Source organism: Sorex fumeus, unplaced genomic scaffold (assembly GCF_029834395.1).
Source record: "Sorex fumeus unplaced genomic scaffold, SorFum_2.1 ptg000038l, whole genome shotgun sequence".
NCBI lineage: Eukaryota > Metazoa > Chordata > Mammalia > Eulipotyphla > Soricidae > Sorex > Sorex fumeus.
In genome coordinates this window covers 5,912,434-5,928,820 of record NW_026606095.1, presented here as the reverse complement: position 1 = coordinate 5,928,820, position 16,387 = coordinate 5,912,434, and the positions used below count along the sequence as shown (strand labels likewise).

Below are 16,387 nucleotides of genomic sequence, written 5' to 3'. Positions count from 1 at the left end.
AAACACTGACGACCCCATTAAAAAGCTATTAGAAACAATTAGTACAGCAAAGGGGCCGGTTGCAAAATCAATTTACAAAAATCTGTTGTGTTCCTATATGCTAAGAATGACTGAGAAGAAATTAAGAGGCCAATCCAATTTACACTGCATTCAAATAATAAAATACCTAGCAATAAATTTACCAAAGTTAATTTCACCAAAGGAGGTGAAAAGCCTTTATAACAAAGACTATGATGGAATAAGACATATAAAGTTGAAAAGCCATTCCCTGGATGGGAAGAATTAATGTCACTGAAAGATCCATTCTACAAAAAGCAATATACAGATTTAATGAAATTTCAATAAAAATTTCAATGACTTTTTTTAAAAGGAAGTCAAACACACATACACACACATTCAAACACACACATCCCACATATTTTAATGGAATCAATCTTCATTAACTATGGAAATCTTGAGGCAGATTGTGCATCTGATACAACAAGAAAAAGCAAACAAGCCCCAATTTAAAAAAAGACAAATTTTGTTCATTGCAGCACTCTTTACAATAGCCAGAATCTGGAAAAAACCTGAGTGCCCGAGAACAGATGACTGGTTAAAGAAACTTTGGTACATTTACACAATGGAGTACTATGTAGCTGTTAGAAAAGATGAAGTCACGAAATTTACATACAAGTGGTACTACATGGAAAGTATTATGTTAAGCGAAATGACTCAGAAAGAAAGGGATAGACATAGAAAGATTGCATTCATCTGGGGAACATAAAATAACAGAATAGGAAACTAACACCTAAGAATGACCGAAATTAGTACTAGGAATTTTACTCCTTGACTTGGAGGCCAACCACACATACTAGGGGAAAAGGGAGCTCAGATAAAGAGGGGAACACCAAATAAAGGTGTTGGGAAGACCCTCCCAGGATGGGAGAAGCATGCTGAAAATAGACTATAGACCAAACATGATTGCCACTCAATGTTTCTTTTGCAAACCACAGTACCTAAAAGGAGAGAGAGAACAAAAGGGTATGTATGCCCTGCCACAGATGCAGGGTAGAATGGGGGGGATGGGGGGTGGGAGGGATACTGGGATCCGTGGTGGTGGGAAATGGGCACTGGTGGAGGGATGGGTGTTTGATCATTGTATAAGTGAAACCCAAGCACAAAAATGTGTAAGTCTGCAACTGTACCTCATGATGTCTCACTATTAAAAAATTTTATAATAAAAAATAAAAAAATAAAAAAAGACAAATTTGAAGAGAGATTTACCAAAAAGGATAGAGTGAGAGAGAGCCAACAGGTATCTGAAAAAATATCCATCATCACTGATCAGCAGGTAAGTACAAATTAAGACCGCAATGAGATATCATTTCACACCTAAGAGAATGGTTCACCTCAAAAACAGAAATAACAAGTGTTGGAGAGGGTGTGGAGGAAATGGAACTCCTGTACACTGCTGGTGAAATGTAAATTAGAGCAGCCATTTTGGAAAAATGTATAGAGTTCTCTTAAGAAACTAAAGATAGAGCAATCATATGATCCAGCGATCCTACTTCTGGGGAAGAATATAAAACCATTAACACAAAAAGTCTTATCCATCCCATAATTGATCACAGCATAATTAATTAATTAATTTTATGATTTATTTCATAATTATCATTTATTTCATAACACCATAATTTATTTATCTCATAACTAAAATATGAAGGCAATCAATATATCTGTCTTTAGGTGAATGGATAAAGAATGTGAAACATTTAAACATGTTTCTCATGTATAAATGGAATAATCTTACACTCTCTTTAGCTGTCTTTAGCTGAATGGATAAAGAAGATGTGAAATAACTTGGCTAGTCAGTCTGAACACAGACAGACCAAGGTGGTGAGTGGCAGCTTCAGCATTTGGACTAGGACATCATATTAGCTGCTGGGAGATGACCTCAGACCTCAGACTCCCCCACACCTCTCATTACAGACAGATCAGCCTTACCAAACATGCAGGGTTTGAAACACTTTCAGATGAGTCACACCAGGACCCTCAGTGCTGACCTATTATTCTGTCCTGTCATGGGCCACTGGCCCTGAGATGACTTGCAGTCTCTGGTTGGCCATATGTAATCTTGTAGCGTGCATCCCAAATGTTTAGTATATTTCCACAAATTTCAGCTAGGATGTGAAAATCACCTTGTTAGTATAGAGTTCACAATGAAAAATTAAGAATTTTGTGCTCACAGCATCTCTGACTAGAAGTCCTGAGGAAGAAAACTTCTTGACGTAATTATCTCTAAATTTGTGGCATCAATTCTTAGAGATTTACAATATGCCCTATGGTCGTATAACTAGGAGGCATCAAACTTTCAAGGACAAGCCATAATTCAGTATTTTAATGAGAATCTTGTATCCACACATTCCACCACCATGATTCATTTCTTTTCTGCATTCTGATCCCTTTCTGTTTCTTGTAAACTACTCTGTGCTGAAGGATCACTCACTGCTTTTGCCTGATTCTTTAAAATAAAAGCAACATTTAACATTACGTTCCATCAAATACTGTTTTTTTTCCACAAAGGGCCTCAAGAAAACAACAAACCAAAAACCCCCCAAAATAAACCAATTTTGCTTCACCTCTGCACAACCAGTTCCTTGACTCACACCTAGATAAAGGTGATATATTTGTATTTCATTTGTCACACTTTAATATAATTTAAATGCTGAATTCACAAATGTTAATGGCTTCGTGCTTGCTTAATCTTAGTTCCATGTTTTTAAAATTTATAAACTATGATGGGCTAATTTTTATGTGTTAACTTGGCTAGGCCCTCCCGTTGATCATCGATTTGCTCGAGCGGGCCCAGTAACATCTCCATTGGAGACTTTGTTACTGTGTCTGGCATATCGAATACTCTCGGCAGCTTGCCAGGCTCTCCGAGAGGGGCGGAGGAATCGAACTCGGGTCGGCCATGTTGGGTGCGTGCAAGGCAGACGCCCTACCCGCTGTGCTATCGCTCCAGCCCATACTTTAACTTGGCTAGACTACAGATGGGGACCATTTATTTTGGTTATTGAACATGACCTAGCTATAATCGTAAAGATACACCAAGTTTTTATTGTGGGGAGGGGTGGGTGTGGGCCACATCTGGCAGTGTTCAGGATTTACTCCTGACTCTGTGCTCAAGGATCACTCCTTGTGGGGCTCAAGGGACCATATGTAGTGCCAGGTATTGAACCTAAGTTGGTCCCATGCAAGGCAAGAGCTCTACACACTGTACTATCACTCCAGCCCCTCCCAACGTTTCTCTACTTTCTAACTAGCAACCAGAGGGAACTATTTGACATGACTGAACATTTATTTCTTCCCTTGTATAATTCTTACCTCATACAATCATCTTGACAATGTGGGGTGATGTATATATTCAACGCATAAGATCTGGTTGGTGACGAATGCTCGTAAGTGCATTTATATTTAAATGGACCCTGCTTATTAACTATCTTGATCAGAAAACTACATTGTTATCTACATTTTGTGGGGGTGAATGTTTGGATTATACTTGGCTGTGCTCAGAGATTACTCATGGCTCAGGGGTCAGGGGGGAACACCCGGGCAGGGTTTAGGGTCCATATGTAGTATCAGGGATCAAATCTGGATTGACTGCATGCAAGGAAAACACTTTGCCCACTGTCCTATCTCCTTAGCCCCCTTTATCTACCTTTCCTCTTATGTTCAATTCCCCAATTAAACTGTGATTTCTGAGAGGACTGGAATAAATTAAGATAAGTAGTTCTCAAGCCACCAGGCTCCACAGAAACACCGGAAGGAGGTGTTGGAACAGAAGTTATGGTTGTGCCCCCCAGTTCCTGATTCAGCAGAGTGGCCTGATTATTTGCATTTCTAACAATCACTTGCTCAGTGAGGCTGCTGCTGGTGGACTTCAGTTCCTATTTACAGAATCACTGTTTAGATCTGCATACCTCCCAAATCAGAAGGAAGACTTCAAATGCATCCAGCATCAATTACTTATGCCAAAGGAAGGACAAACAACAGTAGGAGCTGCCCAGCTTCCTCAGTTGTCAGAACATATTTGTTATTTCAGGGGCCAAGAGAGGAGAAATGAGCAAAGAAATCGTATTGAAAGAAAGGATGCTGGTGAGACAACTGGGTACTGTTGGATATTGGATATGATCATCTGATGGATTTCAGGAGGCTGTGTAAAATTCAGACTCAAAGCCAAGGAGGACCAGAGAAACCAGAGTAATAGTATAGATAAAGGCACTGGCCTTACAAGGTTCTCCCACTAGAGTGACCCCTAAGCACACCTCTAAGAGTAAATTCCAAGCACGGGACATGGAGGTGGTGTTCGCGCACAGACCATCGCAGTGATTTGGATGCTGACGTTTCAACAGTGTGAAAATTTTGCCAAAGACCTGGAAATGTTAGCAAGCTAAAATACATCACAGATAAAAACTAAAAGCTCACTCAATTGAATCCAGAACGAAAAAGCAAGAAGAAAAAAAAGTCAGAGGATGAAAAGAAAAATCCAGGCGAGCCGGCCAGGGGGGAGCAGCGGAGAGTGCGGATTAAGCTCCTGTCCTTGGCAGGAGCCATGTCCTCATAGCTCTGGGGCTGTGGTGTGCCCAGCAGGGAACTTTGCTGGGAGAAACGGTTTGAGAGGAGGCCTGAGTTCTTCTATGCTGTTCTGAAGTCACTGAACGAGAGCCCGTCTAGAGGAGGAGAGGAAATCTTCCAAAGAAGCATGTGAGCAAGGGTGTGTGTGCGCGGCATTATTTTGGAAATTATTTCTTATAATTAATAAAATTGTGTTAGCAATGAAAAAAAGGTAGGTAATTTTCTTCTCCACCCCTTTTCCCCCATAATTTTTTCTTTAAAAAGCCAAACAATATAGCTGAGCCAACTGAATGCTGCTTGAGTTCTCAACTCAATCTATAACAATGCCAGCAGGACTGCTGGGATCCATCTGCTATGCTCTCTGATAACAGATCTGAGGTCTCTCTGGAAGGAAATAGTTGACAGGAAGAAAAAAAAATCCGATTAACTGGGAAATGTCTGCATTTAAGAAGCTACACTGAAATAGGGCAGGTTTGCTCTCACTCTGACACTTAACTAGCCCCCAGTTCCTCTCTTATTTTGTTTTCTCTGTCCCTTTTATTAAGAAACGTAATTTGTAAATGCCAGTGCACCCCTGGATACATTTTACTTACTATTTACACATGAATTAAATTCACAGGGAAGATTAAGGTTCTCCAGCCCAGGTATCAAATTTATGGAAGAGGAAATTTAGGGCTAGAGTACTCCCACATACACTATATAATTAGTAATGGTAGAGTGGAGCTGGAACAGAAATTCTTTCGTTCAAAGTGATATGGAAGTCCTTCATGTTCTCCAAGAACGTAGAAAAAAAAAGATGCCTTTTTCCACTACCTTTTAAGGAACAAACATGATTATTCCCACTGTCCTAGTAAATTTTCCACAATATGGATTTAGTTCCTGGGAAGTAAGGGGGCTTCATGGGGCAAATTAAGAGAAATGACCAGTCCTCAACTGAGCAGGGTCTGAGAGCTGGAAGACAAGGCGAGATGTGCTTCCACAGATTCACTCACTGAAGGTCCAGACGTCAACAGAGCAGTTTTTCAAACATCATACAATGAATGGATGGAAGAATGAATGGACAAATGAATGAATGAATGAACGAATGAATGAATGAAGAGCCATTCTGATGGATGATGCTCATTTTTCTGCCAATTGGAGAATGAAATCTTCCCATCGAACTTCTGAGCCTGTGGTAGATTCTCCTTATTCCTAACAGTAAATTTCATGCATGCCTGGGATCATAATTTTCTTGTCTTGTGTGATAGGGGTGTGTGTGTGTGTGTGTGTGTGTGTGTGTGTGTGTGTGTGTGTGTGTGTGTAAAGCAGATGTGGAAACTGTCATGGGAAACTTTGAACCCTGGAGTGTCAGCTGTGGTTACTTATTTCTAGAAAATCATAGAATCTTTCTGAACCCCAATTCTTCTCTCCCACCAGCATATATTAAATAAAGATTAACACCTTAGAATTTTTGTAAGGATTGGCACAAACTGCCTTGCATTATGCATAAATTAGGGCATCCCCCACCCCCAGCTCCACCTACCTGTTTAATCAGAGTAATAAAGTTATTGAGTTGGTGGGGCATTTAGTAGGGCAAGTTTAAAACTGGGTGGTAAAGGGCAGTTCTTACCTGAAATTACAACATTATTATGACCACTATTATGATTGCCCAACAGCTGTTTTTACAGATAGCATGCATTGCAATAAATAAAAGCAATGATTCACCATCTAGGTGTTGTTCATACCCTCGACATTATACCACTTTTTAATAAAATATTGTTTTCAGATAAAAAAATTAGTTGAATTTTTAGCTTACTCATTTGGTTTTGGTTTTCTTGCTCTGGGCTCAAGAAACTCCGTCTCCTCCTCCATTTCCATTTCAGGGATGGTGTTTTTCGGAGAAGGCTGTGGGGAAAGCATTTCCCATTCATTGTCATGAGTGACTGTCTGCAACAGAACGGCTTCTGAACCAGCCTGGTTTTGGCTCTTACTCATCTCTGATTGGTTGCCAAGACCAAAGGCTTCCTCTACCGCTAAAGAATCCATAGGCTTCATTTCTTCTGGAACCTGCATTTGGGAACTGTCGTCCAAGGTAAAGGCTGGCTGCACAGTCTTGTCATCTTCTTGAGGCGACGAGTCATTAGTTTCTGATGATAGTTTAGCAGCCTTATCATGGCTCAAGACCATCCAACTTGGATCTTGCCCTGGGCTTTCCAGAGGTGATCTCTTATCATCTGTTAAAGCTAGTCTCTCCACAGGGTGAGGGCTTGTCTCATTGATGGAGTTTGACTGGCATGTATCAGGAGAGCTTGCTAACGGAGCGCCTGGCAGTTCCATATCTTGGGCATCTCTATGAAATTCTTCCAAATCAGGCATGCTGTCTCTTGCTTCACTGGCATCTGTCTTCGGGGATAAATTCCCGTCATGGTTTACCAGTATATAATCCATGTGTAGCACATGATGATCATTCTTCTCTAAGCACTTTTCTTCTTCATATTCAAATTTGGTCTCTTTGGGTTCTTCATCAGGAATGATGTTCTCATCTCCCAACTGTAAAATCCTCTTGCTGACACCTAGAGGTGAAAGATAAAGGTGAGAAGGGCAGAGCACATGATTTTGTGAACACCGTATGTGTTGGGGTTTGTGATCATTAAAAATGTTATGTCTGAAAGAGAATCTTTATTTAAGGAATTTAAGGAATCTTTATTTGGCAGAGCTATGCCACTTGATCTCACATTCTCAGGCATCATATATGCCATGAATACCATGGCAACAACACAGGATTTGTCTTAGATGCACATCACAAATTTAATTGGTGCCTCCCCACTCACATTGGTAGGAAGCATGTTTCACAAATGCGAAGTGAATAAAAACAGCAAGAGTGGGAAGTTACTTACCATCTCCTGGTCCTATGTCTCCACCTACTGGTACTGCTGTATTCTCTGTTTCTACCTCCCAGTCGATATTTGATGGGGACAAGACCGAGTTGTCAGTTCCTTCAGGTAAAGGATGTGACTCAGGGTCTTCATGAATGTGCAGTACCACCAGCTGGCGGCCAGGCTGGCTGTCCCCGGTGTCAGGGTGGTCTCCTTTGCTGCTTGGATCCGGAGGGGCAGAGAGCACCATCTCTGGGGCTTCACTTCCCAGGGACTCATCCTCTGATGCTGCGGCAGCTGCTGTGGATTCTGTGAGATAAGACAGATCGAAGGGAGGTGTGTACGGTGTATAAGGTGCCAGCGACTGCTTCAACGAGTCTTCTTCTAAGGGAGCATCTCCACCATAAACAAAGTGTTCAGGCTCTTTCGCTAAATCTTCATCCAAGGTTTGGCCCATGACGTCATATTCAAAATCACCCCATGATGCCTCAGATGAGCAGATATCTTGCTTCCCGGCATCCCCATCCGCTGACATTTCAGAGTTGCCTTCTGATAAGGTCAATTTACTCATGTCATCGATGGTTCCTGTGGATGTGTTGAGAGCCGAGGCTTTGCTGAAACTGTGGTCAAAAGCAGCGTCACTAACATCCAGACAAGCGTCTGAGGCTGGCGAAGCCCCACGAACCACGGCAAGAGCCTCGCTAGCCAGTGATTGCTCACACTCCAATAAGGCCCCTGCATTTTCCTGGCCTTCCACAGAAAAGTCCTCGGCTGTCCAAGAGCTACTGATTTTTATTACTGGTTCTGGGTGACTTACAAAAATGCTGTCCCCCACCTTTTCCATTGTTGGGACTGTTGCATCAACAGCTTCCAAAGTTTGTGATCTCTCCGTGTCGGCTTTTTCTCCAGATGTTGTTACCCTGGTATTGTTTTCATCATGTATTTCAGAAGATTCAGGAGAACTTGCTAGAGAAGTAGGCTGAGATGCTTCATCGGCACCTGCTGGCTCAGTAACTGGAGGCAAGGAGACTGTGTTTTCAGGACACAGTTCTGAGTTTGATGGAACATATTCCTCCTCAGGCTCCTCATCAAGTTCTTGGTCTGTCTTTGGCTTGGTGACATAGAGCTCGCTGGGCTCCCCTTCAACCCCCATTGCATCCTGGGCCTGCTTGCTATCAGACTCATTATATATATCAGGGCTGCCGGAAGCCTGGGAAGGGCAGTATGTCAGGATATCGGGATTCTCACCCTCTGCTTTCAGACTGAAGGACTGCTTGACATCCACCCACACATCAGGTGATGCTGAGGTCAGCTGTCCACTTTCTTGGAAACTGCCATGTAGAATATCAGGAGTAAAGGTGCCTTGGGGCTTCTCACCGGGAGAAGAGCCTTCCTGTTCAGAGCCAGACATTTCCATTAACTGGGTGGAAGACTGGACAGCAGGAAAATATTCTAAGGCAAGGTTTGACTTAGTCTTCCAACTGAGGTAAGAGTTTTCTTGTTCCCACCAATTGGTTTCTTGATGTTTGGTGGCTGGAACATTGGATATAATGGATGTATTTTCATCTGCGTGAGCCAATGTTGGGTCAGGCTGATCCCAGGTAGACTGCACTGGATTCTGACACTGCTCCTGGGTAGGTGTTTCAGACTTGAGCTCATCACCAGAGAAGGACACAGAACCTTGCTCTCTTGAATTGTTTTCTTTAACTTGGTCGAATGCCACAAGTTCGTTATGCTGATCAGTTTCTGGATCTGATTGCTTTGGTTGTATGTTCCAAAACTGCTTGTGGGAGTTATCCCCACTACTATCCAGAAAGGGTGACTCTTGCTTATCACTGAAAGGACTAGCACAGTGCACTGCCATAGACTCCGCATCACCCTGAATGGGGACACCCCAGGGACCCACGTTTTGGTACTCTGAAGATTTACTCTCTATAACATCACTTGAGTTAGACAGATCCCTTTCAAATGCACTTGCAACTTGTCGGCCTTCCTGCGGGGAAGTATTCCACCACTCAGTACTCTCTGTCGAGAAGCCAAGCATTTCCATCTTAGAACAGTTTTCATTCCTGGGTTCCATCTCAGGAGCTGTTTGCCATATGGTATCTGCCATCTTTCCTGTCTCTGGAGAGGGCACCTTATCCTTATCCACTGTTGGCACATGCATTTCAGCGTCCTTGAGTGGGGAAAAATCCCAGTGCTCAAGGCTGCTTTGCTGACTGTCACAGAGTGCATTTAATTTGTTCTCATTTCCAGCTGCTTCTGAACTATCCTCAGACTTGGAATCAGCAGTGATCAAGAACCTTCTGGATTCACTCAATGATCTCCAAGCTCCAGAATCGTGCGGACTAAACTGGCTAAGGGTCTCTCTCTCCAATGACTCTTCATCATCTCTATTATCATCATCAGACTCTGAACTTGGGGAAATGGCCTTGGTATTCTCTGACTGCACAGTTCCAGAATTCTCATTTTGTTCATTTTGGTCCTGACCATGAATCACTAAATTTCTTTCCTGAAATGTGTCTGGGGGTTCAGAACATTTGCCTGTTTCAGGGCTGGATAGAGAGGAAATGGCATCCCCATCTACTGGGTCATTCCAAACTTCTAAAAATTCAGAAGTTTTCTGATCGACATTCTGTTGAAATCTTTCCATTCTGTCTTTCTCCAGGTTCTTTATTCCAGTAATTACTTCCACTTGGCCATCAGTTGCATTTATTTCATTATGATCCCAATTGCCTTGATTTTCTTTCTGATGCTCAGCACTGAGTTCATGGTCCCAGGAGGGTTGTGTAGCTGGAGAATCATTTAAGCATGGACTTGACGCACTTGAATGTGTACACTCACTAGAAATACTGTATCTGTCATCATTTCCAGTTGAACTGGTTCCTGGAATGTTGGTCTCAGTACACGGAACTTGAAGATTCTTAGTGGTCTCTGAACTTGTGCCAATGGTCTGCTGCTCTTCCCTGTCTGTAGAGACATCCCAAACTGGGGGGCTTGGGGGACACGGCTGTGGTGACACAGGGCTCCCTGTCTCTGGTTCCATCATATTGCATGTTTCAGTTTTCTCAAGAGCCATTTCCAGTGAGTCGGTGCTTATTGTTAAGTCCCATGTTCCTGAAATTTCAGTGGGATTTCTGGGACTGGCGAGGCGCTCTTCTTCGCAGGTCTCTTGTATCTGCAGGTGGTTTGGGGACTGACCTATTTGCTCATCACACAGGTCCGAATTGAAAGATTCTTTCTCAGGCTCTAAGACTTGCAGGGGTTCTTCTGACTGAGGACTGGTTGGAACCGAACGGGAGTGGATTCTTTCTGACTCATCGTTGGTTCCTTGATATTCAGATGAGTCTGGAGAAAAGTCTTCTTGGCCATGTGGTTCAATTCCAGATATCATGAGGTCGCTAGCCATCACCTCCTTCTCACCCCTCTCAGAAGTCCCTTGCATTTCCTTTTGAACTTCACTTTGTACATTGCTCAGATCATTCCATGGATCTGAGGGTGCAAAATGCCCTGGATTGGCCATCGTGGTCATAACAGATGTAGAATCTTGTGGCAAGACCCCACTGCATGTGTCCTGTGTGTTGGGACCAGGTGTAAATGCTCCTAATCCACTGACCTCAGAGGTTTCTGGCACTTCTGACAGACTGTCACCCTCAACTTCTGACGAGTGCGGACTGTCAAGAGGTGGATTGCCTTGCTCTGAGTCTGCAATATACAACGGCCCTGAGAATATTGATGATGACATATTCTCTCTCATGACAGAATCCCAGATGCTGTTTGCAATGAGCTGCCCGCTCTTCTCATGGGGCAGGGGACAGCCAGCAGGAGCAGAATCCCTGCCATGCTTAGAAGGGGCAGGGCTTTCCCAATCCACTTGGTCTGACTCCTGGTATTCCACACCCCAGGGTTCTAGCTGTTTCACTGAAAATCTGGTTTCCGGCTCGACACTGTCAGCTATGTATCCTTGGGTCTGACCTTCTCCTGGCACCAGCACGCCACCACTACTATCATCCCAGTCCAAATCATTATCCATATCAGAGATGGTGGCTGTGGACTGGGTGTCCTCCAGAACCATTCCATTCCAAGACTCCAGGGAGTCAGGGGCTGCGTGTCGGGAGTTGGTGCTGCTTTGCAGAAGTGCGAGCTGGCGGTTGGTCTCACTGCCAAGCCGCATGAGGCCCGGGTCATCGTAACTTGCCTGATGGCTTTGCTCCAGCATCTTTTCTGAGGAGCTGTCTTTGTCAGCTGTGGACTCTGTCTCAAGTAAACCCTCACCCAGAGTACAACCAGCATTCACGTCAGGACTGGTCTCTGTGGGAGGTGAAGCCCACATCTCTAAGGCCCCGGGATCTGAGCTAATTCGAGGTCTGGGTGGCTGCTGAGGAGATTGAGGGGGGTCTTTAGCCGTCTCTGCAGGAGTCTCCATAGCACTTGCTGCCACACCTCCCACTTTACCAAATGGTTTATTTTCTGATTCTTTGTCTTCTCCAGCAAATGTCGGTGACGTATAAGAGTCAGAGGTGGAGTAATTGGTATCCAAGGGGGAAGGCACTGAATCTTCCCCAAGGTTGGATGCACTGTAGTCAGAACATTTGTATGCTAAAAAGGAATCTTCCCAAGGAGCTAGGACGTCTGACTCTCCTTTCTTGATATTTTCCTCAAAAAAGTTCCAGGAATCCACCGTTTCATATGCATCCCCCCTCATTTTTTTAACTACTGTGCTCTTCCGCTCTGGCTCGATCAACTTAGAACTAGTCCAGCCATGATCCCGATTAGACTTGGGACTTCCAGATCCTACAATGTTATTTCTGGAGTCGTGGTTATTCTCATCCCAGATGTCTGGAGTTGCTTCTCTACTTGCTTCACTGGGTGAATTATCCCCTAGGTCTTCGGAAGGAAAAGAAAACCCACTTTTGGTCAAGGCCCACTCATTCAGGTCCCTCACAGAAGGTGCCTCGTTATTTGTTGGGTGCAGATTCCAGGTATTTTTCAAAGCATCAGTGTCTTCGTCCTTACTAAGTGCACTCCAGGCTGGGAAGGATGCTGCAGCAGCTGGTTGGTCGTGGTCTGGGAGCTTTCCCCAGGGCTCCGGCATAGCTGTGGGAGAGCCATTGGAACACCACAGAGCTGCAAAGTCTTCTATCAAGTGGTTTGTTGCCTGCGATGCATTCAGCAAATGCGATTTCTCAGCTGGCAGATTCTGACGCTGGTAAATGGCTTCGTTTTGGTCCTGTACTGAATTGCTATCCAATCCAGACTGACCCAAGTCGGACTCCTGTTGAGTTGACTTTGGGAATTCAAGACTCTTTGGTTCAAATATAGACTCGGAGGCTCTCCTCTCCAGTGGGTTTGGCTTATGATCTCTCCATGATTCAGGATTCTGGAAGACAGACTCCTGTTGGCTGGAACTCCATGCATCTGCAATGTTTCTAGAATCAATTTCCAAACCACCCCACCAACTGCTGCATCGTGCACGTGTCTGCGGTGGCCCTGTGTGAGCTGTCGTGTTATTTGCTTTGGGAGCCAGATCATTTGCAAACAGTACAGCCGGCTCTTCATTGGTTGGTGAACTTTCTACAAAGCTGTTCATGGGCGTTGGCGGAATCCTCTTCCCACTGTTTCCTAGTCTTTCTGGTGAAGAAGATTCATCTTCCATAAAGCCCATCAGGTTCAAATTTCTTTCAGAATTATTCCCGGGGCTTTCATCTCTCTCGACAAAGTCCTCATCAAATTCCACAGGGCTATCTTTGCCATCCCCTGACAAAAGCGAGCTGGATGAATAATTGGATGTGTTGATCCCTACCCCACTGAGTCCTTTCGGTCCATGGAGGAGCTGTCCCTCTGAAGAATCACTGTTAGGGAAGAAGTCATCTGCTGGGGAGTAGTCTGCAGAATGGGAAGATGGTTGAGACTGCCCAGAGACCATGGGCGCTGGGTCAAAGTTGAAGAGGTCAAAGTGTTCAATGTGTTCTCCAGATCTGGCATGCTCCTCTGCGACTACCCCTTCAGGAATTGGACTATAGGAGTCGAACCCGGGGAAGAGGTTGTGATGAGGGCCAGCACCTTCTCCCACTGGACTGTCATCACTGAGGAATACTGAGCTCTCTTTAGATGAACGGCTACTCCTAATGGTGGCCAGTCCACTATCTGGACTAACAAGGTCGATGTTGACATCCACCTGAGCTTGGTTCGAATCATTGAGATCTGGTGGGTTTTCTATGAAATTTACAGAGCAAGGCTGAGGCTCTATGTCAGAACCGTACAGCTCCATGATACCAGAAGAGCCCTGGGAGAGTGGGGCACTCCCTGCCACAGCTTCTGTTGAGGACGTCCGGCTGTTGGAGACCATCTCTGGACACCTCCTATTGATGACTTCCTTGACAAGGAGAACCACTTGGTCACAAGTCACTGAAGGATTCTCCTGCTGGTATACCAGGATCTCATCACAGCCACATTCAAAGGGTTCCAGCTCCAGGCACGGATTCTGGCACTCCTCCAGTTCACAACAAATCTGTTGGGATAGAGAGCACAGAGATTTTTGTAAGGTATGGTGCTTTGCAATTTTTTTCTTTTCTTTTGTTTTTTGGCAGGAGGAGGGGGGTTGGTTTGAGCTGCATCAGGAGGTGCTGAGACTTACTCCTGGCTCTGTACTCAGGAATCACTCCTGGAGGTCCAGGAACTGTATGGGGTCTCAGGAATCAAACCTGTGTCGGCATATGCAAAGTAAATGCCCTACTATCTATTTATCATCTCTTCAGCCCCAACAATTTGTCTTTCCTGATTTTTCTTAACATGATGTTATCTATGTTCATTCATCTATTTTAAATATTAACTAACTAACTAATTAATTTGATTTGGGAGAAGCCACATCCTGTGATTCTTCAGGAGCTACTCCTGGTTCCATGCTCAGGGATCATTCTTGGTTGTCCTTAGGGGACCAGGAAGTACTGGGGTCAAATTTGGCTTTGAATGCAAGGATTGTGATCCAGCTCATTGGGCTATATCTCTAGCATTCAGCTAAAAGAACTTAAGCAACAGAAACTTTTACAATGAAAACTTGAGATATTCTACATCATGTGCCAACTGCTCTTTCTCTAATCCATTCAACTTATTATACATTTAACTCAAAAAATTAAGCCATATTTTCTGGCTTCTGAAAGTGAAGGTAGAGAGATCTGAAACCATGAATTTGAAATTCATTTTTGGTGTTTTAAGACATCATTTTCCAATAGGAATGAAACATACATTTGTAAAAAACAGAAACAATGCTAGTTTCTGAAAGAAGGAGCGAAAAAGTTTTTTAGGATAAGACAAATCAGAACTTTTGAGGGATTAAGAGAAAAAACTTGTTAAGAAGCATGCATACAGGATGTACTTTAAGTTCCTACAATTTCATAAAGCAGAGGAGGAAGTAGAAAGGAAAAATCAGTATCTGGGCAGAGCTTTTCAGGGGCACTTGGACCCTGGCAGCTTCTTCCCACTTAATTTCAAGAAGTTTTATGGATATTTTGCACACACTAAGCCTTTGAACTAGGATGGTGACAAAATAAAAAAGTACAGAGCTTTCAGAGATATTAATAATTATAAATAACATCAATGACTCACTTTCATATGGCAGTCACATTTATGTATACCTTATCCCCTTTAATAGTTCTATAGAATAAGGATTATTTTGTCTATTTTTTATCTTTGTTGTTTGTTTGGGGTCATACCCAGTGATGCTGGGGGTGGGGTGGGGCTGTCCCTGGAAGTGCTTGAGGAACTATGTGGTTTTGGGGACTAAATGCAAGGTTCCATTTTACTGTACTCTATCTCTTTGAGCCAGCCCTCTGACCTGGGACAGAGATTTAAATACACACATATAATTAGCAGCTATTTAATATGATTTAAATACACACATATATACATTAGAAGCTACATATACAAGTAGATGCTAATACAATCTCATGAAAAGGAAGAAGAAAGGGGATTTTGTAGCATCCATCAGAATCATAAATTCATATTTCCTTTGTTATAACAATTCTATTCTAGAATATTAGTTAGGCACTTCTTAACACTGTCTCACTCAACAATGAACCACATATATATGAGTGGTCCCAATAGGCCACAGCACACAGAGCAGGTGTGTGGTCGGTGGAACCATCTGAATTTGTACAATGACATGCTTTGATTGATGTTCAAACAATGATGAAGTGGGGGCACAAAATTCCAGTGCAATGGCAGTGGTGATGCCTAGATCCCCTGTGTTCATGGAAGGTCTTCTACCTACACCCCCAATGCCAACTCCCACACATGGAAAAAAAATTAAGTTGTAGAAAAAAAATTGATCAAGAATTTTTTTAGCTACTTGGGCTGGAGTGATAGCACAGCGGTAGGGCATTTGCCTTGCACGCAGCCAACATGGCCAACCCGAGTTCGATTCCTCCGCCCCTCTCGGAGAGCCTGGCAAGCTACTGAGAGTGTCTTGCCCGCATGGTAGAGCCTGGCAAGCTCCCCGTGACGTATTTGATATGCCAAAAACAGTAACAACAAAGTCTCCAATGGAGACGTTACTGGGCCCGCTCGAGCAAATCGACGAACAACAGGAGGGCCTTTACCTTTACCTTTACCTTTACCTTTACTTGGGGTACAATGATCATTAGCAAGGAAAGATTAATGATGAAACCTATCTATATGACATCCTTGTTACAAAACCTAAATGTCCCCATGTTGATTATTGAACAGCCTGGTTTTACATACCAGTGATCTATTTTGTTAGTACTATCTCCCTTTATCATACTGAAGGTAAAATAATCTTTGCCTGTTACTACTAGGTAATGGCACTAAAATATAAAAGTCATCAAAGGAAGACTTGGATACATTTGGGTGAGGAAAATAATGCTCTTCCTCTGATGGGTTCCATTTAGAAGTGC

General features: G+C 43.4%; 1 protein-coding gene across 1 annotated transcript in view; it reads right to left on the bottom strand.

The window, feature by feature from the left end:
- PRUNE2 (prune homolog 2 with BCH domain) overlaps window positions 1-16,387 on the bottom strand; it is a 227,345-nt gene that overhangs the window by 88,906 nt on the left and 122,052 nt on the right. The window contains exons 4-5 of the mRNA XM_056118782.1: window positions 7,497-13,986; window positions 6,416-7,172 (exon numbers count right to left, since the gene is read on the bottom strand). Of these exons, the coding sequence (XP_055974757.1) occupies window positions 6,416-7,172; window positions 7,497-13,986 (7,247 nt within the window). The remainder of the gene's footprint in view (window positions 1-6,415; window positions 7,173-7,496; window positions 13,987-16,387) is intronic.